At 37.3% G+C, this 23688-nt stretch overlaps 2 protein-coding genes and 1 non-coding gene across 4 annotated transcripts; all 3 read right to left on the reverse strand.

Annotated features, from left to right (window-relative positions):
* Nucleotides 1-1299: 1299 nt before the first annotated feature.
* On the reverse strand, nucleotides 1300-6068 carry LOC115994598 (probable disease resistance protein At5g66900). Of its 2 annotated transcripts, XM_031118799.1 has the most exons (6): nucleotides 6007-6068; nucleotides 5152-5811; nucleotides 3950-4356; nucleotides 3342-3703; nucleotides 2623-2834; nucleotides 1300-2539 (listed from the first exon to the last, which is right to left on the reverse strand). In XM_031118799.1, exons 2-6 carry the CDS (start codon nucleotides 5774-5776, stop codon nucleotides 1701-1703), a joined length of 2445 nt encoding a protein of 814 aa, XP_030974659.1. In that variant the 5' UTR covers nucleotides 5777-5811; nucleotides 6007-6068; the 3' UTR covers nucleotides 1300-1700. The 2 variants fall into 2 exon arrangements, with proteins under 2 accessions (XP_030974659.1, XP_030974658.1); XM_031118798.1 differs by lacking the exon at nucleotides 6007-6068 and having other exon boundaries at nucleotides 1301-2539; nucleotides 5152-5993.
* A 14949-nt stretch (nucleotides 6069-21017) lies between these two features.
* On the reverse strand, nucleotides 21018-21089 carry TRNAW-CCA. The gene has a single exon. It is a non-coding gene; the product is annotated as a tRNA-Trp (tRNA).
* Nucleotides 21090-22637: 1548 nt separating this feature from the next.
* On the reverse strand, nucleotides 22638-23434 carry LOC115993588 (reticulon-like protein B13). The gene is made up of 3 exons (XM_031117526.1): nucleotides 23228-23434; nucleotides 22957-23144; nucleotides 22638-22854 (listed from the first exon to the last, which is right to left on the reverse strand). The coding sequence occupies exons 1-3, from the start codon at nucleotides 23262-23264 to the stop codon at nucleotides 22804-22806; spliced, it is 276 nt and encodes a 91-aa protein (XP_030973386.1). The 5' UTR covers nucleotides 23265-23434; the 3' UTR covers nucleotides 22638-22803.
* Between the last annotated feature and the right edge of the window lie 254 nt (nucleotides 23435-23688).

Genomic DNA, 23688 nt, shown 5'->3' on the forward strand with positions numbered 1-23688 from the left:
GAAAATAGAAGCACCTGGCAATCAGTAGTGACTCTATCAGAATTCCAGATTGATTTAGCTTTCTATTTTCTATGTGCATTTGGTAGGCTTGTTAATTCATAAGAAACTACAATAACATGAAGAAGAACGCCTCATGAATCATGATGAAGCTTTCAGAATGTGGCTTCATTAGTTTAAAAGGCACTTGTTTAAGAGCACGTTATTAATTTGTTTCAAGTACGACAACATCAATCCTTTGGCTTCTTCTTGCTTTTCTTCACATTACCACCCTGGCTAAGAGAACACATGGAAGCAAGGAGCCAAATGTAGGCTAAGTTTAGACTGTCAGAATGAGAGTCAAAGCATGGAATTGAACACAGATTTAATGGACTACTGACTAAATTGCATCTCCTGTCTCAACTATATACCGATTATGCTGATCTGGAATATAATTTAGACTGGTGTGTTATTGTTTTTGATAACTATTGGAATATAATTGTGATATCTAGAAAACATTATAATAGAAATCATGCAAGACATTGTTTTAGTAGTTGATCTATTATGATAGCGTGACTGTTGGATCGTTCTGGTGGAGATCTAATCAGTGTTCATGAAGCATAATTACAGACCAACAGCCAGTGTATTATTTTGGATGAGTTTAATCAAGTGCAAAAAGATGTTATATCTTAAAACACCTAAAAAACAGAAAAGAAAAATTGCAAACAAAACCCAATAAGAGTGAATTTTCCCTACGCATGGGTCATTCTATTATCAGGGCAAAACCAAGCCCCATTTTAGGAAGTGAGATTCAACTGGTGCTCAGATAATAAAATATAATTGGAACTATAGGGTTCCATAGGAAACAATACGATGTTAATGAAGTAACTACACAAAAGGTCCTCTTTGATTCAAAAGCTGCACCTGCAGGGTAGGGATAGAGAAAGGAGAAAAAAAAACTATAGATTTCACATAGTACTTATGATCAAAAGAGAAGTCTTATTATTATTATTATTATTATTTTTGGTAAAAAGGATAATATATTTAGAACTACCCAAAGGAAACAACTGTTTTAGGACGAGTCCTCTCATAGTACATGCCAATATAATCATAAAACAAGAGCAAAACAATGTTCAAAGGCAGACTATCATAGATTACAAAGTCTTGCTGGATGCCTTTCAATCAATGAGAAAGTGGGCCAAATTCTATAGGATCAAACCAATGGAACCTATCTATATATATATATATATATATATATATAGAGAGAGAGAGAGAGAGAAGAGAGAGAGAAGAGAGAGAGAGAGAGAGAGAGAGAGAGAGCACAAGAGAAACATATAATACCCAAAAAAAAAATTTTTGAAATGACCCAAGGATTATGCCAAAAGAATGATCAAGCATAAGCTTACATCATTCAGTGCTTGAGAAGGATCAATAGCTTCTGAGAGATTATAATTGAAAAATGCAGCCTAATGGCAACATACCCCAGTAACCTTTCAATGCCATTAAGAATAATGATTCTCAGTGTTGACTTGTATGCATCCTCAAACACCTTGACAATATGTACACAGGTTCTCTCATGAAGAACAATCATTGCTTCTGCTAAGACTATCTTGACTAGCAGCTACTGTTGACAATGGCTTTCACAGCGATTCTCCATATTTCCATTTGACATAAAATATATAATCAAACCTAAAACATTTTCCAAGAAGAACAATTCTCATAACTCATTTTTTGGGAAGCCAATTCAAGTTGATATCTTTTTCAGCCACCTCTACTTTAAGCTTGGTGAGGAATTCCTTGATAGGCTCCCATAGCTTGGCCCTTTCTTCGTCACAAACCACAAGCTCTAATTGGTTAAGCTCCACGGTTGATTCTGGCAATGAATTACGCAATCTCAAGCAACCTCTCATGTTGAGCACTTTTAAATTACACAATTCACCAATGTGTTTTGGCAACTGGCTAATGCTTAGGCAGTCAGATATGTCAAGAATGCTTAACTTATGGAGGCTTCTCATTGACTCTGGCAACTCTGACAAATCAGTACAAGACCCAAACCTTAGTACTTCTAAATTCACCAGATTTCCAATTCCTTGAGATAATGCTGACAACTTATGACAATTGGTGATGATGAGTTTTTTTAGGAGGACAATATCACACAACCCAACAGGCAATTCCAACAAATCATTGCAATAGTCAATGCGTATCTCTATCAGATTTGGCAAAGCATTTGAAAGTTGAATGGTACAATTCTCAAAAGCTTTACCAATATTACACATGAACAAGGATATTTTCTTCAAACTCTTCAATGGTACAAGGGTCTTGCAAAGGGAGGAAATTGAAACCTTCTCTAATCTAATTCTCCTAAAATTGGGTAGAGACCCGAGTAGTTGAAAATTGCTTATTTCAGCATGAAAGAAACCATAATTCGTGACTATCAAAACCTTGAGTTCATCCATTTTCTCCACAAACTCAGGTAAGGTGTAATTCTGTGTCTGAAAATTCAGAACTAAAACCTCAACTTTGGGTGCTTGAATGTTGCACCAACTCCATGAGAATGATTCATCTGCAAAAAGAATTCTATACAGTGTGATAATCACTCATTATTATGTAGTTTACATAATGTGTTAAGAGAGGAAATGTGCCAACCAGTTGAGATAGATAATAAGCGAGCATTGATGAGTTTCTGTTTCTTTTCCATCCACCTCTTTGATAGATTGTTTCCACTTATGTTCAGAATCAGTCTTGGCCTTTCTTCTTCAGGCTCTTTGCTACTCTGATGCATAGCAAGCTCTCTAAGAATGTCATGCAGTGTGACAAAGTCATCATTGAAATAGCTGTTGGCCTCACTTGCATCTTTCCTGGTGAATGGGCAAATTAGAAGCTTAGAACATATTCAAAATTTTCAGACTTTGCATACGAAAAACATATATTCCATTATCATTCCAAAAAAAAAAAAAAGAATATAATGACAACCAAGGGAAATCATTTTTGTTTACAATAATTTAAACCAAGGGTCTGCAAGACAAGCAATGGAGAGATATAGACTAAGAAAATTTGAAATCCCGCACATTTCATTGCCAAAGTAGTTGGAATCTCTAGTTTGGTATAAGTTTCCTTCTTTCTAGCTCTTTGAAGTAATCACCCTTCCAATGGTAAGAAAAATCCTAAATTGGCCAGACAGGTCAAATAAACCATAATATTATAAATTGCCATTGGAAGTTGATTAAGCCATAAGACATGATAAAATATTTGGGCCTATGGCCGGGTATAGAGTTATAACATATTACAACTAGCAACTAGAAGTAATCACATGAAGAAATCTCACTACAAGAAAATAATAATATAAAAATAGAAAGCCAGCATACCCTGCCATCACAAGACTGGCCAGATTTCGAGTAGTGAGTTCTCGCAAATGGGCAATGGCATGGATGCCATCTTCATCTAGTTCATATAATTCTGCCCACATGTCAATGAGGATGGCAGTAGGGATCCTTTGGTCTTCGGGAAATGAACCTAGGTCCAAGAAACACTCTTTGATGATAACCTTGTCATCCGAAAATTCTAGGCTACTTTCAAGATGACCAAGCAGCTTAGCATCAGAACCGAGAAAAGATTGACCACTAGACCATTTCATTAGTCTACTTTTCCATACCACTGCATGCTCCCCACGCAGTGAGCCACCAATTACTTGAAGGACTAGTGGGAATCCCCCACAGCCTTTTACTATCTACAATTCATGGAACCAAATAAACTCAGTTATTGTTTGGAGGTTACAGTGGTAATTTTTGGCCAAGATTTTGGAGACAGTTGGGTTGTTGGGGAAAAAAAACAAAAAACAAAAAACCAAGCAAAGCTTAAACGTATGTGTATGTATGAAAACATAATTTTGGCAGGTATATATGGTATTAACATCTATATACCTTACCCAAAAGGCAAATGTACAATATATACACACCACAAATTGACAAAGTACCTTTTTGACGTCTTCTTCTGCTGGAATGTAAGAGCTCCCATCATGTAGGGATGCAGAGTGATGAAAAAGGGTCATTGCATCAACATCATTTAGCGGTTTTAAGTGATATGTAAATTCAAATCTTGGAAATGCAGTTCTTGAAGTAACCAAAATCTTGTACTTTGGAATATTAAACTTAAACTTTTCAGGAATGGATTCTGATCCAAGCCAGACGTCATCCAGGATCAACAATATAGGATTAGGTCCAATATGATTCAGCAGTTGCGGTAGCTGTTCGATTGCTTGTTCATCACTTTGAATTAGAAACTCAGGCCGACAATGCTTATAATCAAATAGTTTTTGTACAATGACCTTCACGTTGGGAGTTTTTGAAACGTTGACAAAGAGAATATTTTCCTTATATATGCCTATCCAAAAACAGTGTAGTTAGAAAGCTGCGGTGGAGGCACATTTCATATCCATAACATTACACACAGAAACACGCATAATGGCCAAGTCATATGAATAGAATTCCCAATCCCAATCCCAGCAAAGGGCAAGAAGAGAAAACGCTACCAATTATGAAGATATAAGAATTGTATTTTTTACGCATCTCCTAATTTGACATGTTAATTAAGGTGGTAACAAAAGTATAACTTCGGATATAATAGAATGGTGGAAAAAAATACATACGAACGACCCTAATTACTCTGTTGAGATCCATAGCCAACCCCAAAATATTGGGACTAAGGCTCAATTGTTGTTGTTGTTGCTGTTGTTTTATTTCTTTTCTTTTACTACTTTTCTAAGATAGAATTTCATAGTATGAAATATGCCAAAAACACTGCTATGACTGTTGAAAGGGCCAAAACAAAAGAATGCACATAATTAGCCACGGCATACCACATCTTACCTAATGAGACAGACTTTTTTTCCAAACAGTATTTGAATTTCACATGCATAAATTCAAGTTTTCATGTGTGAATGCAATCCCATTATTCCAATTCCAATTATAACCAAACATATAATATTCAATCAGTAGATTCATATCAGGATTCAGAACTGAAATTCTATGTGTATTTTGTTGTTGGTACTCCCAAAGGATAAGGATTTACATAACTTCAACAATATGTAAACAGTACTTCTAAAACAGTTGCCAATTATAAAGTAAAAAATTACACACTCCCAAAAAAAAATAAAAATAAAAAGAGAAATGAGAGTACCCTTAATTTGGTCATCTTGACAAAGCTTTTGGACCAACGTGGTCTTCCCACATCCTCCAGGGGCAGTCAATAGAAGCAGCTGCACTTCCTCCTTCAACAGCAGAGTCTTCAACTCCATTATTGGCATTTCCAACCCAACTGTTAAATCCCGGAGTCCAGGAACCGCGCACGACGCCCTTGGTGTCTCCAGACTCTCCGCGACCGAATCCACTTTCTGCAGCATACGATTCATACTTAACAAAGCCTTCAAAGCATTCCTTGTGCCATATACTTGCAAATCAACCTGACAGAACTTGACGATCTCCTTGTCCAACTCTTGAAGTTTGGTGGAGTAATAGACTTTGAAGTAGTAGTTCCACCACCGGATTTTCGAGCACTTGCGAACCAGCTTCTCTCCTTTCTTCATATGTTCGATCAAGGTCTCTGTTTCGACTTTTGGGAGTTCAAGTTGTTCGCTTAACCGTTTTATATCCTCGACCAATGGCGCCAACCTACCTAGCTGGGATTCAAGGCTTTTGAGAATGGGTCTGAACATAAGGGCTTTGCTTCCCACTTCCTTAACTGCGTCATGCAACACCGCAAAAACCTCTCCAAATACTGCCCCAAGAGCTGCCCCTGCTGCCATAACTTTTCTTCCCAGACTTCACTCACTCTACCCAACTATGCAAAATGTAAACTTTTTTTTTTAGTTTTTAAGGATGAATTAGATTTTAACATAATAAATGAAAACTTGCAACACAGCTAGCGCAAGTAAACTAGCAGTGAAACCTGAAAAATACAAAGCTGAATCAATTTAACAATCCAATAAACATGGAAACCAGTTCAGGTCCTTAAAAAAAGGGAAGAGAAAAATACCAAGGAAATTAATGTACCAATGTGAGTATATGTGTATGCTTTGCTTATTTATTCCTTCGTGGAAAAGAAATCAGAAGTGAAGTGTGAAACTAAAAAAAGACAATAACAAAGCAATATTCGATGTACACTTTTCTACTAGGGAGGAAGTTTCCGAGTCGTTTAGAGCATTGACTTCGCATATTCATATTGCTAGTCACCCGTGCTACGCACGGTTTAGTGTAAAGTTAATAAACTTTTATTTTCTACCTTACATTCCCCTTTTTTTTTCCTCAAAGAATTCAATCTTCAAACTTGCAACCTAAAATTAATAAATGCAACCCTTGAGATTTAAGCAGATTTTAATCTTTCATTATTAGCGAATTTTTAAACAAATTTTTATTTGAGCCCTAATGCTTAAACAAATATGTGAAATTTTCAAAAAACATCATAGTTTGTTTATTTTATTTACGGTTATTTTATATTATACAAAAGCTTTTTATATTTCAACCATTGTTGAAAAATTCATCATATGTAAAGCATTGAAAACTCCAAATATGACACACTTTCATGTTGAGTTAATGTGTAAAAAAAAAAAAAAAAAGCATCAGAACCCTAATAAATATTAATGAAAAAGAAAATGATAAAATTTGATAGAATGAACGGCGACAAATAATAACTTCTTCTTTTTTCTTTTCTTTTTTTCTCTCTAGTAAATAAAAAAAGATGTGAGAATCATCTATAGAAAATGACATGTGCAAAACTTTTTATACTTTTGAGTTTTAAAAATATAACAATTTATAGTTTGATAATCACACTAAAAGAATGTTAAAACAACAATCTAAAAATATAACAATTTATAGCTTGATTACAAAATATCTATTAAAAAACATATTGATATTTCATCCTTCCAAACAACTAGCACACTTAAATCATATCATTTAACTTGGAGATACTTGAATTGCTGATTAATTTGATGTCGTCTTTTGGTGCTTACTTTATCACCATCAACGCCACCATCATCATCTCTCTTCCTCCTAACCACAATCCACGCATTAAGATTTTTAGAATAAATATAACAAATTCATCATGTAATTTTGTCAAATGGATTATATACATGTAATTAAGAAAATAATTACATTCTATTGAATAGATATAATATTACACAACATCATCATCCTCATCTAAACTAACTCCTATTTGAATTATGTATGTTTCACCAAAGCATTTAAGAAAAAAAAATCTGTCTAGCATTAATTAGTCCACAAATAAAATGACTACTTATTTTTTGGTATAAAATTCGACACAAATTTATGGTGTTCCAAATACAATATTAGTGCATTTTGAATAATACTTTCAAATACAGCAATCTAGAAAAAAAAATATTTATATATATACACCGTTTGATACAAGTCTATTTTGGTATACCGTTTTGATATTATCAATAAAGTTTATATATATATATATATATATATATATATATATATATATATTGTAAGTACTTGGAAATTGATGGCCCCAGCCCACTAAGAACAGTAGTGCCTTATCCTTCAAACTAAGCCCAAACAATAGAATTTCTATAGAGAGTGGGAAAACAGTTTTAGTGTAATATTGGGATAAGTTCAGGTCTAAGGCCGAAGAACCAAAAGTAATAGAAAAAGATAATTCAAGTAGTAATTGAGAATAATGCTGTCCTCGGGCAAGTCCGAGGTTTTGTTCTTATATATAATTGATATAAGTTCTATACCAGGAAATGCATTGTTCACTTTCTTGCTTATTTAATTCTTAAGGAATAATGTCTATCCTTTTAACTGGGAGGTTTCCCTCCCTTATATACCCTTCTTCTTTGCATCCTAACCCTCCACTTGTATGCCTCAGGGCTTTTCTTAAGACACTTGTCCCATTAAAGTTCTGCTGAAGGTGGTAGAAGGGGCTGCTAGCTGTGAAACTACTATTCAGGTGTCATTTCCTCATTAATGTAGCTGATAAAGTTGTTGCAGTACATTCAATGCCGGGGGGGGGGGGGGGGGGAAGGTATACCTTTACAGGAAGCTCCCTCCCACCATCTTGGCCCCTTTCCATGGTCCTTTTTCCTCTAAGTGGGTTCTCATACAACGCTATCTCACATCTCCTTCCCTTCTTAGGTCAATGAAGTCCTCAGGTTGGATACACTTTTGTAGATGGAATCGTGTGTACTACTTCATATTCAATCCTCTTCGGTCCTCAGACACCCTACATTAGCCCCCTAAAACCTTACTATTAAGGATCGCTCTAAGAGAAAAATTTTAGAAACAACAGGTAGGGTGATACGTGCCAGGTGCATTCCCACATGAATACGTCGCTTCATCTGTCTTCTGCACGTCCCTGATGCTTCGATATCCATGATCCTGCAGTTATTGTACCAAGCGGCTGCTTGTCCTCCATGTTCTACGGTACGATGGTGATCCTACAGTCCTTATTTTTTGTAATTTATAAGTGGGAAATTTACTACTCATTTTTTACTCCTATATAAGGAAAGGGTGGGAATAGCTTTTTCCCATTTACTTGCTTCCTACTATTTTTCATTGAAGTAGCAGTCCAAGGAAAACCCTTTCCAGTGTTCGTAGGTGTGTTTGGTTCTTCATCATGTACCATAAAGAAGACTTTTTTTTTTTTTTTTTTTTTTTTTAATTCTGACACTATAGGAACTCATGGGTAGATTCGCTAGACTAGTTGACACCTCCGAAGGTATGGCCGCCTTTAGGGCTACATATAGGATTCCTGACAATGTTGAACTTCAACATTGCGAATTAGGAGAATGTTTGGTCATTAATAAACCACCCAAGGGAGTAGTTATTCCTATGATCGCCTTCATAGAAGGTAGGATGGAAATCCCCATATCCCCATGAGTAGGGTCACTAGGGATTTCCTTATTAATTTTAGGTTATCCCTAACCCAATGCACTCCTAATCTTTTTAGGGTCCTCAGTAGTGTGGATGTGATAAACCAAAAAATGAGAACTAACCTTACATGGCATGACGTAAATTGGTTATATAATAGCCAGAAGGGAAAAGAGATAGGCTATTACTTTAAGTGTAGAGTTCCTTCTGTTAGGCTGATTTCTTGTATACTTAAGTCGAATAAGGGCATGGATGAAGATTGCCTCATCATCTCGGGTGAATGGCACGATGGGTTGCACTACCCTACCCAAGATAGGAAACCAAGTGGGGTTCCCAAGATCTTTAGACTAATTTAGGGCATCCTTCTTCCCATAATTTGTTGTTTTTGTTTACAATAAATAATTCTGTAACTTATAGCTTTTTTATCCTTTGCAGGCGAGTTCCACACTGCTCCGAACAAAAGTTTGGTGAATTTTGCAGACCTCAACTGAATCCTTAAGTAAGAGATCCTCAGATTCAAGCCTATCTCCAACAGTTTCCAAAGTCCCAAGCACGTGATTAAAGTAAAGGATTCGAGACTAGCCTTAATTGACATAGCTATCCCCGGATTTTTAACTAAGCCTTCTCCATCTAGTACCCAAGATGCCCAATTACTAGCTCCACTTGTAGCCAAATTGCTCTACTCCCAAGAGCAACCTATCCCTTCTGAAGACAAGCAGGAAGAACAAGCACCCAAACCTACTCAGGAGGATTTGGACAAAGATTTTGAAGTCTTCTATCAAGAAGATCCCAAAGACTCCCTAGCCCCCAGTCATTGTCACCTTACTACCACTCAGGTTAGTACCAGCCAGGAAGCATCAAACATCTCAGTAGCAATGGTTCTAGAAGAGAAGACTCCTGACTTGTTGGCACTACTCACCACTCATGATGGGGGTGATTCCCCTGCAGTGCCTATAGTACCTTAGCCACCAACTCCTGCCCCAGCTCATGCCGCCACTGTAGATGTTACCAAAAAGAAAAGGAAAAGGGGAAAAATAGCTGAGGGCTCTGAAAAAGGAGAGATCCCCCATCTTACGCAACAACTGCCCACCAAAGAAGCCAGAACTACTAAGGCTCATCAAAAGAAATGTGCTACTCCTGGGATCGGCAAACGCACCGAAGGAGAGCAACATCCCAAACCAACCATATGGAATCCTGCCTTTGTACTCAGCTCAGGAGACCCCGTGACCTCTGAAGCATCCCTTAGGGATCCCCAGAAAGGAAGGTCAAGGATGGTTTTTGAATACTTGGAGAAGGCTCTTCTACTCCCCAAGGATATGCAAAAGCTTCAGGGGTTAAGGAAATGTGAGGTATTCCTCTCATTGAAGAGAGACCTTGCAAAGGTTAGATTCCATCCTCTTGCCTTACCATCATTTTTCGTTATCTACTTGATTAATCATTGGCACTATTTTTTTTTTTTTTTTTTTACAGGCAGTGCAAGCGTCTTTCGTTGCTGAGGAGTGGGTGGACCATACCTTATCTAAGTCCCATGAGGAAGAAGGCAAGCTTACCCACTCCAAGAAAGCCCTTGCTAACTCTGAGAAAATGCTCAAAGAGGCCCTTTTTCACTTAGCCAAAGTTGAAAAAGGGTGCAAAAATGCCAAAGCTACCCTGGTAGGGCTTGAAAAACAAGCCGAGGAGTTGTGAGTCTCCTTAAAAAAGTCCGAAACGCAATTGGCCTTGGCTATGGAGAAGACTAAGTAGCAGCAAAAACTACTCGAGGACAAAGATACTGAGAAGGCAAAGGCTGAGCAGGCTACCTACGATGTAGGGATGAAAAAAATTGCTCAGAGTTTGACTGCTCAGTTCAGGGATGTTGCTCGTACTTTTTGTGCAGAAGTCTAGAATGAAGCCCTTAACATTGCATGAGTTAAGGCAGACTCTGACTTGAGGGGAGCTGACAAGGTATACTATCCTCCTGCTCTTCGCCTCACTCCAAGCATTGCCCCTCCTCCTCCTAACCCAAGTTCTACTTCTTCGGTGCCCAAGTCTACCACAACCTCAACCACTAAGCCTGCCTCTGGGAAAGACGAAGAATAGCTAACTTCCACGCCCGTAATGGAGTTAGAATTAGAGGAGGTTGTTGAAGTAAAAAAATTGAAGAAGAAGAATAAAGACAAAGAGAAGGAGGTCACTACTTGACTTCTTCAAACATAGAGTATAGATTAGTTTTGATAAGGGTTAGGTTTAGCTGATACCCTCTTTTTTAATCTGTACCTAAACTTGAGCAAATATATTTCACTTTTATTTCCCTCCTATTTGCATAATCTTTACCTTTTTTACTTTATTAAGAATTTTTCTCGTACTCTTCTAATACAACTATGTGACTTTAGATACATTAAATTTCTTTAAATTCAATTTCAACTTTTAAGCATATCCATTAAGCTCGGATGGACTTTTACTTAAAATGCTAGGGATTTAACTTCATTTTCCCTAAGTTTAAGTTTGCTCAGTCGTTGAATCCATCTTGGACTTCCAAATCGAGGGGTTCAATAAGACTAAGACTCACTTGGCTCTTAGTCTCTGTTCACCTAAGAGTTAATTTACTCAAGACCTGCAACCCTAGGAATCAAACAATATCAAGGTTCTGTTTAACACTTAGCCAATTTTCACATAAGAGTTAATTTACCCAAAGCCTATGATTCGAGGAGTCAAACAAGACCGAAGTTCTGTTTAACACTTAGTATTTAGGTTGAATTCAATGATGATCCACTTGTAAGTAAAAAGAAAAAACCAATCAACAAATAGATGAGAACCGAATAGAACTTGTATTATTAATAATAATACCTACGTAGATTATTTACATTCCATGGATGGAGGATTACATTCTCATCCAAGTCTTCTAAGTAATAAGCCCCAGTGCTCACTACTGAAGTTATCCTGTACGTGCCTTCCCAATTAGGACCTAGCTTCCCTTATGATGGGTTCTTCGCTGTCCCCACCACTTTCTTTAAGACTAAATCGCTAGGTGCCAATGGCCTTGCCTTAACTCTTTTATCATACCATTGCCTAAGTTTTTGCTGATAATATGCCATTTTGACCATAGCTACTTCTCTTCTTTCGTTGATTAATTCTAGGCTCGTTGAAAGTAAGTGATCATTCTCCTCTACACTAAACTAATCAGTTCTCAAGGTTGGGAAGCCTGCTTCAAGGGGTATGACCACTTCGGATCTATAAGTCATTGAAAATGGGGTTTCTCCTGTTAATCTTTAGGGTGTGGTGCGATATGTCCACAACACATAGGGTAACTCATCCACCCATCTTTCTTTCACGTTGTCTAACCTTTTCTTCAACCCAGATACTATGGCCTTATTAACTTCTTCTGCCTACTCATTTCCTTGTGGATAGGTCGGAGTAAAATATCTATTCCTAATACCTAACTCTCCACAATACCTCCTAAAGTCCTTACTCTCAAATTGGAGTCCATTGTTCGAGATCAATGTATGAGGAATCCCGAATCTGGTAACAATGTTCCTCCAAATGAACCTTTTCGCATCTATGTCCCTAATGTTAGAAAGCGGCTCAGCCTCCACCCACTTCGTGAAGTAATCAGTTCCGACGAGGAGCCATTTTCTATTACCCATAGCCTTTGGAAAAATGGCCAAGGACTAGTAAGTGGATTCAAAACCCCTCTCAACTAATGGATAATTAGAGCGTATCTCTAACATTAATCGCACTTTCGAACATACTCTTGTGCAGCTTGCTACATACTTGGCCACCAATACTTCTAGGTGAGGGCTCTATGAGGAAAAAAACCTTCTTTCAGTATGACTTCCATAAATTCCCTTATGCAACTCCTCCAACAAGGGCTCCACAGCCTTTGGATGAACGCACAGTAAATACGGTCCCGAGTTGGAGCGTTTATACAAGTTTTGCTCCTCTAAAAGCCAATACCATGAGGCCTTCCTATGTATCTTCTCAGCCTCACCTCTATCTTTGGGCAATAAACCTTGCTTTAAGAATGAAACCAAAGGGTCCATCCAACTCAACCCAACTTGTATACTATGCACTCTAACAGAAAGCTGATCATCATGGCTGGGAGCTACCAAATCCTTTACAATTATGACCCGAGGTAGGCCTAATTCTGAAGAAGTGGCCAGCATAACCAACGAATTTGCATAGGAGTTCTGTCCTCTCAGGATTTTCCTTAAGGCGAAACTTTTAAAACAAGATTGGGCACGCTTGAACTTGATGAGATACCCTTGCATTCGTTGATCTCTAGCCTCAAATTCTCCATTGACTAGCCCAACCACTAAGCGTGAATCCGAATATATTTCTATAACTTCTCCTCCAAGCCTGCCAACCATCGCCATCCCAGCCAATAAAGTTTCATATTCAGCTTCATTGTTTGCAGCTAGAAAGCCTAACCGGAAGGACCTCTCCACTACTAGCTTCTCGAGGGTCACTAGCACAATCCCCACTCTGGAGCCTTTTTGGTTTGCCGCTCCATTCGTGTATACCTCCAAAGTTGTGGTAAAAGAGGTCGAAGCCACCAAAACACTTGGTCCTAGCCTATCGTCTCCCACAACATCCTCAGTAAACTCTGCAACGAAGTCTGCCAAAACTTGCCCCTTTACAACAATACAAGGCAAGTATTTAACATCGAAGGCCTCGAGCATGGTCCCCTATTTAGCAATCCTACCCGTATAACTAGACTTCCGTAACAATGCCTGTAAAGGAAGCTGTGTGAGTACCATAACAGTATGTGCCTGAAAATAATAAGGAAGCTTCCTCGTAGCATGTATAATGGCTAATATTGCTTTCTCTAAGGGCCAGTAGCAGGTCTCTACCTCCTACAAGGATTTGCTAACATAATAGACAGACTTCTACACTCTATTCTCTGTTCTAACCAAAACCAAACTTACTGCATGATCAGTGACTACTATGTAAGCGTATAATACTTCCTCCTTCTCGAGTCGAGAGAGAACAGGAGGATGTGACAAGTAACCTTCAACTCTTCAAAGGCTACTACACACTCCTTGGTCCATTCAAAGTTCTTCAACTTATAAAGGAGCTAGAAGAATGGCCGACATCAATCTATTGATCGAGAAATGAACATAATCAAAGCAGTTGTCATCCCTGTTAGCTTTTGTACTTCCTTGGGGTTCCGAGGAGGATGCAAGTCTTTAATAGCCTTGATTTGGTCAAGATTAACCTCTATTCCTTGGTGTGTAATCATGTAGCCCAAGAATTTTCTCGAGCTGACGCCGAAAGAGCACTTAGATGCATTTAGACACAATCTATGTCTCATAAGCATCAAGAATACATCTTTTAGGTCTTTCAAGTCTCTGAGACCTACTTGCTTTTTACCACCATATCATTAATGTATGCCTTAACATTCCTCCTAATTTGCACTTCAAACATTCATGTCACCATTCTTTGATATGTAGAACCAGTATTATTTAGACCAAAAGACATCACCCGATAGTGATAATTGCCCGTGGGAGTTCAGAAGGCAATCTTTTCTTGGTCAAATAACACCAAAGGTATCTGATGATATCCCTGAAAAGTATCCAAGAAGCTCATCCGAGGATGTCCAACCGTCACATCCACCAATTGGTCAATCCAAGGAATAGGGGAAAGGTCCTTTGGGTAAACTTTATTCAAATCCATGAAATCTACACATATACCCGCCACTTCCCATTTTTCTTCTTCACCACTACAGTATTAGCCAACCATTTAAGATAAAAGATTTCCTTGATTGCCCCAACCTGCCTCGGCGTGCTCTTTCTAAAAGCGTTGGGGTGGTTGTCTAGTTGGTATAGCACCAGGATTTACATTCAGCCGATGACATATAAACTCAAGGTCAATCCCTGACACATCATAAGTACTCCATGCAAAGACATCCTCATTATTCCTCAAAAGCTCTACTAGCTTTGTTTTCTCCATAGGGGGTAACTGAGCCCCAACCTGAAAGTACCTGTCTTCATCCTGACTGATCATAACCCTTTCCAACTCTTCCGATAGTAATCCTTGTGACTCAGTCCCAAGTTCAACCTCGGGACCAGTTAGTTGTTATGGGGCCTACTCCTTCTCGACTAGAGCTTAATCCAGTGAGTGTTGCCTAACAGTAGCCACCAAACATTGTTTAGCCACTGCCTAACTTCCAACTAACTCTTCAACTCATCCCTACGTGGGATACCTATGTGGGATGCTTGACCCTTAAGTGTAGGGTAGCGAACACTATCCCTGTAGCATAAAGCCAAGGCCTTACCAAAATAGTAGTATAAGGGGAATAGGCTTCTACCACAATAAAGTTGACTTACACCTCCTCGTCCCCAGCTTGCATAGGTAGTCTAATCATTCCGCGAGGGATTACCATTCTTCCATCAAATCCGACTAAGGGTGAATCATATTTCTCCAAATCTTCAAGTTTGAGATTCAACCGTTTATACAAATCCGGGTACATAATCTTAACTCCACTTCCCTAGTCCACAAGGTCCTTTTTCACATCATACCCCCCGATCCGAAGGGTTACCACTAGTGCATCATCATGGCGTTGGAATGCTCCCACTTTATCCTCCTTTGAGAAACCCAAGGTTGGTGATGCCACCATTTTAGCCCTTTTAGACACTTGAGCTTGATCCCCCAGTTTTGAGTTTGAAGTTACAGACATAACTCCCGAGTATGAATCAACATCACCCCTCGGTGTGGTAAAAATCTCGTTAATTGTACCCAGGGCTGGCCGAGGAGCCCCGTCTTTCTGATACCCAGCCCCGGGCTGTCCTACCTATCCTGCGGGCTGATGCAGAAACTGCTTTAACTTCCTTGCCTTCACCAATTGACCCAAGTGGTCACGTAAAGTTCTGCAATCCTCAATTGTATGTCCTCTTTCTTGATGGTAGTGGAAGTAAAGACTTTGGTTTCGCTTAGATGGGTCTTCACCCATCTTATTGGGCCATTTGAAGTATGGTTCATTCTTTATTTTCTCGAGGATTTGATAAACTAATTCCTTAAACACCGAGCTGACCATTTGCGTACTAGCTCTTGATGATTGGTTAGAAAAATCCCTCCTAGATCGATTATGATTATATCCTCCTGCCCAAGGATCCCTTTTTTCAAGGAAGACTTTGGCCTTACCCTTTCCTTGGGTTTGATCTTCCTTGACCCGTTTATGCTCATCAATGTGATCCATAAGTTAACGCATACTACAAGCAAGTTTCATTGTCAATGACTTCCTCAAATCATCCTCTTGTAAGCCCACCTTAAAAGTCCTTATGACCACATCTTCAAAATCCCCATTTATTTCATTAAATGTTTCCCAATATCTATCCGAGTAGGTCTTAAGAGTTTCCCCCTCCCTCATTGCCATGGACAGTAGAGAATCCAAGGGTTTAGGAACTCTTCTACACGTTACAAACCTTGCTCCAAACGCTTGGGTCAACTCTTCAAAAGATCTTATTGAACCCTCCTCCAATGCATCGAACCATCGCATAGCCATAAGCTCAAGGCTAGAAGGGAATACCTTGCACATAAGAGCCTCATTCTTGGAATGAACAGCCATCCTTTAGTTGAAATGGCTCATATGCTCCACAGGGTCAGTTCTCCCATTATAAATGGTAAACGTAGGCTATGTAAAGTGATAAGGCAACTTGGCTCTATCAATTCTCCTTACGAAGGGTGCCTATAAGATTTAGTGAAGGACCTTGCTCATTGCATCATTCCATATATTCTGAGGGGATGAACTTTCTCCCCACTTCTTCCTAAGCTTTTCTAACTTATCTGAATGTGAGGATGTGGAGAAAGATTCACTGGGAGGGGTCCTGGATCTCCGTCGATAGGATCGGTCCCTTTTTTCCTCGAATCCTTCACTTGATGGGGGTGTAGAATTTCCCCTGTCACGTTCCCTTCAACGCAACTTTTTGCGCAAATGATCAATCTCCAACCTCAAATTCCACGTTTCTTGCTCATGTGAAACATGGCTCCCAATTCTTGAATGACTCCTCTCAGTGCGTTCTGTAAGTTGCGTTTCCACTTTAACACTAGGTGTGGGATTGTACTCCCTATCCCTCCTTTGCTCCAAATTATTGAAGTGATCCTCACGCTGAGAACCGACAAATTCTTCCCTATTGTGCTGTAGGTTAGCCATAACTTAGGAAAACTACAAGTAGATTTCTCACAGACGGCGCCAATTGTAAGTACTAGGAAATTGATGGCACAAGCCCACTAAGAACAGTAGTGCCTTGTCCTTCAAACCAAGCCCAAATAATAGAATTTCTACAGAGAGTGGGAAAACAGTTCTAGTGTAATTTTGGGCTAAGTTCAGGTCTAAGGCTGAAGAACTAAAAGTAACATAAAAGACAATTCAAGTAGTAATTGAGAATAATGTTGTCCTCGGGTAAGTCTGAGGTTTTGTTCTTATATATGATTGATACAAGTTCTATACTAGGTAATGCACTATTCACTTTCTTGCTTGTTTAATTCTTAAGGAATAATGTCCATCTTTTTAACTGGGAGGTTTCTCTCCCTTATATACCCTTCTTCTTTGCATCCTAGCCCTTTACCTGTATGCCTCAAGGCTTTTCTTAGAACACTTGTCCCATCAAAGTTCTGTTAAAAGTGGTAGAAAGAGTTGCTAGCTGTGAAACTACTGTTTATGTGTCATTTCCTCATTAATACAGCTAATAAGGTTGTTGCAGTACATTCAATGTGGAGGGGGAAGGTATACCTTTACAGGAAGCTCCCTCTCATCGTCTTGCCTCTTTCCATGGTTCCTCTAAGTAGGTTCTCATACAACGCTATCTCACACTCCTTCACTTCTCGGGTCGATGAAGTCCTTGGGTCAAATACAATTTTGCAAGTGGAATCGTGTGTGCTACTTTCATATTCAATCATTTTCGGTCCTCAGACACCCTACATACATACATACATATATATATATATATATATATATGTACACACACACCAAAGTATACATCACATGATATTATATCATATCAAATCATTAATTCAAAATTACTTAATTAATATCATGATTAAATAATATAAATATATAACATGTCACATGAGTATATTAATGAAGAAAAAAAATCATGTCATATGTGACTATGTGAGTAAAATAAACAAGAAAAACACATTTCAAAGAAAAATAATAATAAAATGTTATATGTAATTCATCCCTATTACCGCACAGCTCCTTTATGACCAAAATGCACTGCCATACCAATATACCATCATATATACATATGCAAGTACACCTAATAGTCCGGCTTTGATGGACTTCCAGTTTCCTCAGGGAGATCATAAATGATAACCAAATTAACCTTTTGTTCATCAAGGACTTGGGCGAGGTGGTGAGTTGAAATAAGAATTTGTCAAACTATCTTCAAACTCTTTGATTATCTATCTGTGTTCTGGTCTCTGAGCTTCTTAAATGGTAGTAACTGCATAACTATACTCAACAAAAGCCTTATGTAACATGCTGGCATGATTTCTGTTTCGTACAAATATAATTGTCTGCCTGATGAAATTATATCATAATTTAATAATTCTTTAATTAATCACTTGAATTTTGGCAAGTTCACCTTATACTATTCTAAAGCCTCTAAAAGATATTTACTTATCCAAAACAAAAACCAAAAAAAAAAAAACAAAAAACAAAAAAAAAAAACCCTCTAAAAGATAGTTTCCGTCTTTACAAGAAGCTGATTGTAATATTGATCCATATCTAGGATGTGAATTTTTTGACCACATCAAATTTCCATTTTTATTTAGCTTTCTGCTTAATGTGTATTAATTAATTGCTAGGCTTGATGGTACGAAACTGCAATATCATGGACGCCTCATGATGAAGCTTTTAGAATGTTGCTTCATTTATTTAAAAGGTGCTGGTTTATGAGCACTTTATTAATTTGTATCAAATACGATTGATTACAACATCAATCCTTTGACTTGTGGACTTTGCATTGTTATTATACATTATAAAAAGAGATTAATCTATTAGATCGGTACAAAACATGGATGGTACATGATCTATTAAATGCAGCTACCACAACCCCACTGTTATATTTTCTTGTACTATTATATATAAACATTCTTTACATGGATAAAAGCTGACTGTTAACCTTTGATATGTTCCCATCTGTGGAACCTCAAAATAAGTGAACTCAAGTAGAGAATGATCTGCCGTGGCATGGATTGGACAATTCTTCTTAATCCAGAACCCACAAGAAAAACACTACTTTCATTGCTTTGTTCTGGTACCATTTGATCCAATCTTCTATTCAGTGCTCCTATCTCATCCAAAATCCGCTGAACATTCTTGAAATTCTTAATCTGCGAATCCATTTGAATCTGCAGGCTACAAAGAGAACCATCCAATTCAAGTAGCTTCTTGGAGTACCTGTACTTCTTGTAGTAGTTCCACCAAGAAACCTTCGAGCACTTACCAACAAGCTGCTTTGCTTTAATTAACTGTTGGATCAACATATGTAGTTCATCCATTAAAGCATTTTCTGGGTCTTGGTCTAAATGGTAAACCTCATTTATGGTTGAATTTGCAGAAACAATCGTGGTTTCAAGGTGTTTGAGAATGGATTTGAATTTAAAAACTCTACCTGTAACATGCAAAACTCCCTGGGCTGCATTTCCAATAACTGCCTCCCCAATACATCCTGTTACAGCTTCCATTTGTGAACTTTTTTTTGCAAACAAAAAGTACCCACAATCATTTCTTTGCTACAAAAACCACATTTATAACAGGAAAGTGGAAGTAATTTAAGAAGTTTCTTCGTTTTTTCATTTGATATATGCTTGTATTATGAAACATCTTACAGTATGAACTGACTTGAACTTGGTCTTAACTCTTTAACTATATTTCTCTTTGAAATTTCCTGGATTGTATTACATACTTATGGTTAGAGTCGGAGCCAAAACTTGGAGTTGGGGGCAAAAGTACGTACATTTTTTTTTTACTCCAAATAGTCATTCATCTAAAAGAGAAATACTATGTCTATAATATTTTCTCAAGAAATTGTAAATGGCAAGTTATTATTAGTTGTTATGAGTAGGTAAAAAAGTAATTTAAGTTGTGGATTCAAATTAGAACCAATAACAACTTATCGCATATGATTTGTTATGACAATGTTGTCGACATAGCATTTCTCAATTTATAAAGTTAAGTTTTTTTTTTTGGGTGTCTTGTGTATATGTGCGTGAGCGTTCACTTAGACTAGTTAGAACTAGTTTAGGAATTTTTTATTTTATTTTATTTTTTGTTTGTGTCTTGGGGTGGGTTTGTTTTGGGTGTTGTTTAGGCTTAAGTTTATTATTGGTAAATTTTTCTATTGGGCTTGTTAAATTTATTTCAAATTCTAGATCAATAAAATTTTATATAGCCTTTAAAAAGATCAATAATATTGTTGAGGGGACAAAGTGCAAATTTATTGAAACAAATTACTAAAATTAATATATATATATATATATATATACTAAAAAAAAATTGAAAAAATTGGAGGGCCACTGCCCCCAAGTCCAAGTATAGTTCCGTCATTGCTCACGGTACAACTACATAACTTAGGAAATAAGGATTTGAGTAGCTACAACTGGCGTGGCCAGGTGCAAAATCTAGAAGTGCCACTTAATAAGATTTTCCTATCTAGATAAACTCATTGTCTGGAAGGGAAGGTTCCCAAACATTATGACAGAAATAAGAGGAGCTTGACGAAGTTTGATTTCAACTCATTACGAAACAGCGGGGAAGGAATTAAAGTTTAGAAAAAACGTCAACTTTGTTTCGGTTTCCACACGTTGATCTATCATTTTTCAAGGACAAAAGGCGGCTCAAGTTCTTGCTAGTGTAAAGCGTGTTCTGGTACAGGTCAAAATAACTCATTCGCTACTACTAGTGTAATTAGTAATTACCCTACAATTTCAGACACTCTTTTTTCCATTAAGGTTGGAGCGTTTGGGTCAATTTTCTGGAGAGGGTTGGGCTCATATCTTTTTCGGCCACAAGACTCCAGATTGGAATTTGGGTTGTTGTTAACTTTCTCCACCTTAATCCTTCTCCAATAAACGCTATTAGGCCCACGGGGTTCAGAAACCCAGCCCATCTCAGTTTCATAAATCATAGCTATTGGGGGCCCATGAAAAAATAAAAAATAAAAACAACAAAATTGAACCCGACGTGAATCGAACACGCAACCTTCTGATCTGGAGTCAGACGCGCTACCATTGCGCCACGGATCCGTTCGTTTATTATCTCGCATATAATAAATATTATTATACTAAACTATTCATTTTCCAAATTTTTTTTGTGAACTCAACGGTGCGTAACAAGTTTGAACTGAACATTGGATGTAACCACTACCTTAAGAGATTACCTATGTAAAGAAGTGTTAGCAGATCGGAGAAAGTCCCCACATATGAGAGTAACAACTATTAGGATTAGTGCCCTTAAATCCTATTGTATGATACTATGTACGTTATTATATATGATATTATGTATGACTTAATGTTGTAATTAATAAAGTTGTTTTATTATTATCTAAAATAATGGTAACATGAATATTCGGACATTATCATATAGCCCATGAGATGCATAGTATGTGATTTATATGAAAAGTCACAGAAGATATAAATCACAAGTTCTTTATAAACTCAGAATTTTAGTTCATAATCGGTGATGAAATTTGGCACTTCATCTGCGAAGACTATAACATATCAACTAAGATGATTTGTCTTGATCATGGAAGTGGAGACTTCTAGTTGATATGTTGATATGTTTTAAGAGTTAAGACATATTGAATTAGACCGCTGTAATATTTATTATTCTCTTAACAACTGTCAAATGAATAATAAATCTCATGACTTCTATTTATATGAACTTTTAATCTTGAGAGAACAATTGACCTAATCATGGAGTGTAGGTTGTTTTGATATATCAGGAGTGAGATCTAAAGTAATGGTCAAAACCTCAATATGTTGGGCAGCTACATTTGGTGTTAATGGAATATATATTCTCAAGATGGAATTCATAATCTCTTAATGGAGATATAAAATATTCCCTTGAGATAAGTTTAATGGGTTCAGTTATTCAGAAAGTTAGGCCTAATCACTTTGGTAAGAAATTACTAAAGTATATATATTTATGAAATTAGATTTCATAAATATATGATGAATAACTTTAAAGAATTAAACCGGGTACTCAAAGATTAAGATGTAGTAATCTACAAAGTGGCAGTCTTCATTCATGACTTTGTATTACTATGAATATTTTATGAATGAGTTGCATGTATAATAAAGTCTTAAGATATAATTTATTAATAAGGCCTAAAATGCAATTATATTTATATAGCGGTATTAAATATAATTAATGGTAACTTTGGACTTGTCAAGTGTTGACAGAAAAGCTCAAGACCCATTGGAGCTAACAGGTCCCTTTTGATCCCACTCCAAGCCACACACTAAAGCCCAATTGGAAAGGCCTAATAGGCCAGCCCAATTAGATAATCAGTTAGTTATAAAGGGAGAAACATACAAAAATTTATTTTAAGAAAGACATCATTGTGAAATGGTGTGTATGTGTGAGTGAAGTCACTCGATTATTCTCCCTTAGAAACTAATTGAGATAACACACTTCTTGGGTGTAAAGTGGAATTGGAGTGAAAATTAAAAGTGTTCTCAAGTACTTCTAATCTTTTGTTTTGAATTTCACCGCACCAAGGTACGTTATCTTGTTCTTAAATTCTGAAATTTACATAGTGCATGTTATCAATTATGAATGAAATAGATCCATGTTTGTTGCTTCCGCTGTGTGTTTTGTATGAGATACAAAACCAGATTTACCAACAACAACAAACCAGCAACAGTTCTTACAAAGGCAAACCAGTCTCTCTCCGCACTCACTCGAAACATCCATCGAATTCCTTCTTCAATCTATGCTCTAATCCCATTCACCATTTCAATAGTTGATTCTTCTGAAATTTCCAGCCACAACATGTTTGGCACATCTCTGAATCCAAAATAATCAACTATGATCCTCCATATCCCATTCCAAAAAAAAAATAAAAATAAAAAAGAAAAAGAAGAAGAAGTGAATGTTGGAGGGCCTTACTTGCCAAAGAAGCTTAAGAATATTGCCCCAAAGGAACATTGAAGTAACAATGAACATGGCTGCCCATGAAATAACTGTGAGGAAGCTGAATTGATAGACTTCCAACAACACCCATGTTGTTGTTGAAATTAAGAGAACCGCCATACTTTGCTCCTTTCTCTTCCATTGGAATGTATCTCTCAGAGCGTCTATGTCAAAACAGAATGACTAATTAAGAAGGACAAATAAGAGTACGTAAAAGCTTAATGCCTTAGCTATGCAATGTAATCACCTGAATTGGGCAATGAAGATTGTGTTATACTAGACATAGCTAAAGATTGAAATGAAGCTGAAGATTAATTAACTTCTTTTTTTCCCTTCACTTTACGGTCAGAGCTGAAGATGAAGATGGGAAGTAGGTGCTGTTTTTGAGTTATTTTTTTCTGGTTTGGAATTTTGTACGATTGATTTCTCGGTGAAGTGTTGGTAAGAGATTCAGAGTGGGTTTTTAGGCTTACACTTGAGGACTAAAAGAAAACGTATGTAGAAGCCATGCACTACTTGTGACGCCTTAAGCCAGTCAGACAGAGCACGCACGCAACAGCACTTTGTGCATGTGTAAGTGTGTAGCTATTTCAAGTTTGGAATAACATGTGCTTAATCGGTGCTTTTTCTACAACCTCATTATCTTTCTTTCTTTTTTTATTTTTATTTTTTTTAATTTTTTTACAATGAGCATCTTCGGATTGACCC

This window comes from Quercus lobata, chromosome 6 (assembly GCF_001633185.2).
Source record: "Quercus lobata isolate SW786 chromosome 6, ValleyOak3.0 Primary Assembly, whole genome shotgun sequence".
Lineage (NCBI taxonomy): Eukaryota > Viridiplantae > Streptophyta > Magnoliopsida > Fagales > Fagaceae > Quercus > Quercus lobata.

What these genes read in the sequence shown, in the direction of transcription:
- LOC115994598 (XM_031118799.1), bottom strand. Translation starts at nt 5,776, where the DNA reads ATGGCAGCAGGGGCAGCTCTTGGGGCAGTATTTGGAGAGGTTTTTGCG. An exon ending in TCAAGATGACCAAATTAAGG is followed by an intron (nt 4,357 to 5,151) that starts GTACTCTCATTT and finishes GTTTTTGGATAG; the next exon opens with GCATATATAAGGAAAATATT. An exon ending in GCCAGTCTTGTGATGGCAGG is followed by an intron (nt 2,835 to 3,341) that starts GTATGCTGGCTT and finishes CCCATTCACCAG; the next exon opens with GAAAGATGCAAGTGAGGCCA.
- LOC115993588 (XM_031117526.1), bottom strand. Translation starts at nt 23,264, where the DNA reads ATGTCTAGTATAACACAATCTTCATTGCCCAATTCAG. An exon ending in ATCTTCATTGCCCAATTCAG is followed by an intron (nt 23,145 to 23,227) that starts GTGATTACATTG and finishes GTTTTGACATAG; the next exon opens with ACGCTCTGAGAGATACATTC. An exon ending in TTCTTAAGCTTCTTTGGCAA is followed by an intron (nt 22,855 to 22,956) that starts GTAAGGCCCTCC and finishes TTTTGGATTCAG; the next exon opens with AGATGTGCCAAACATGTTGT.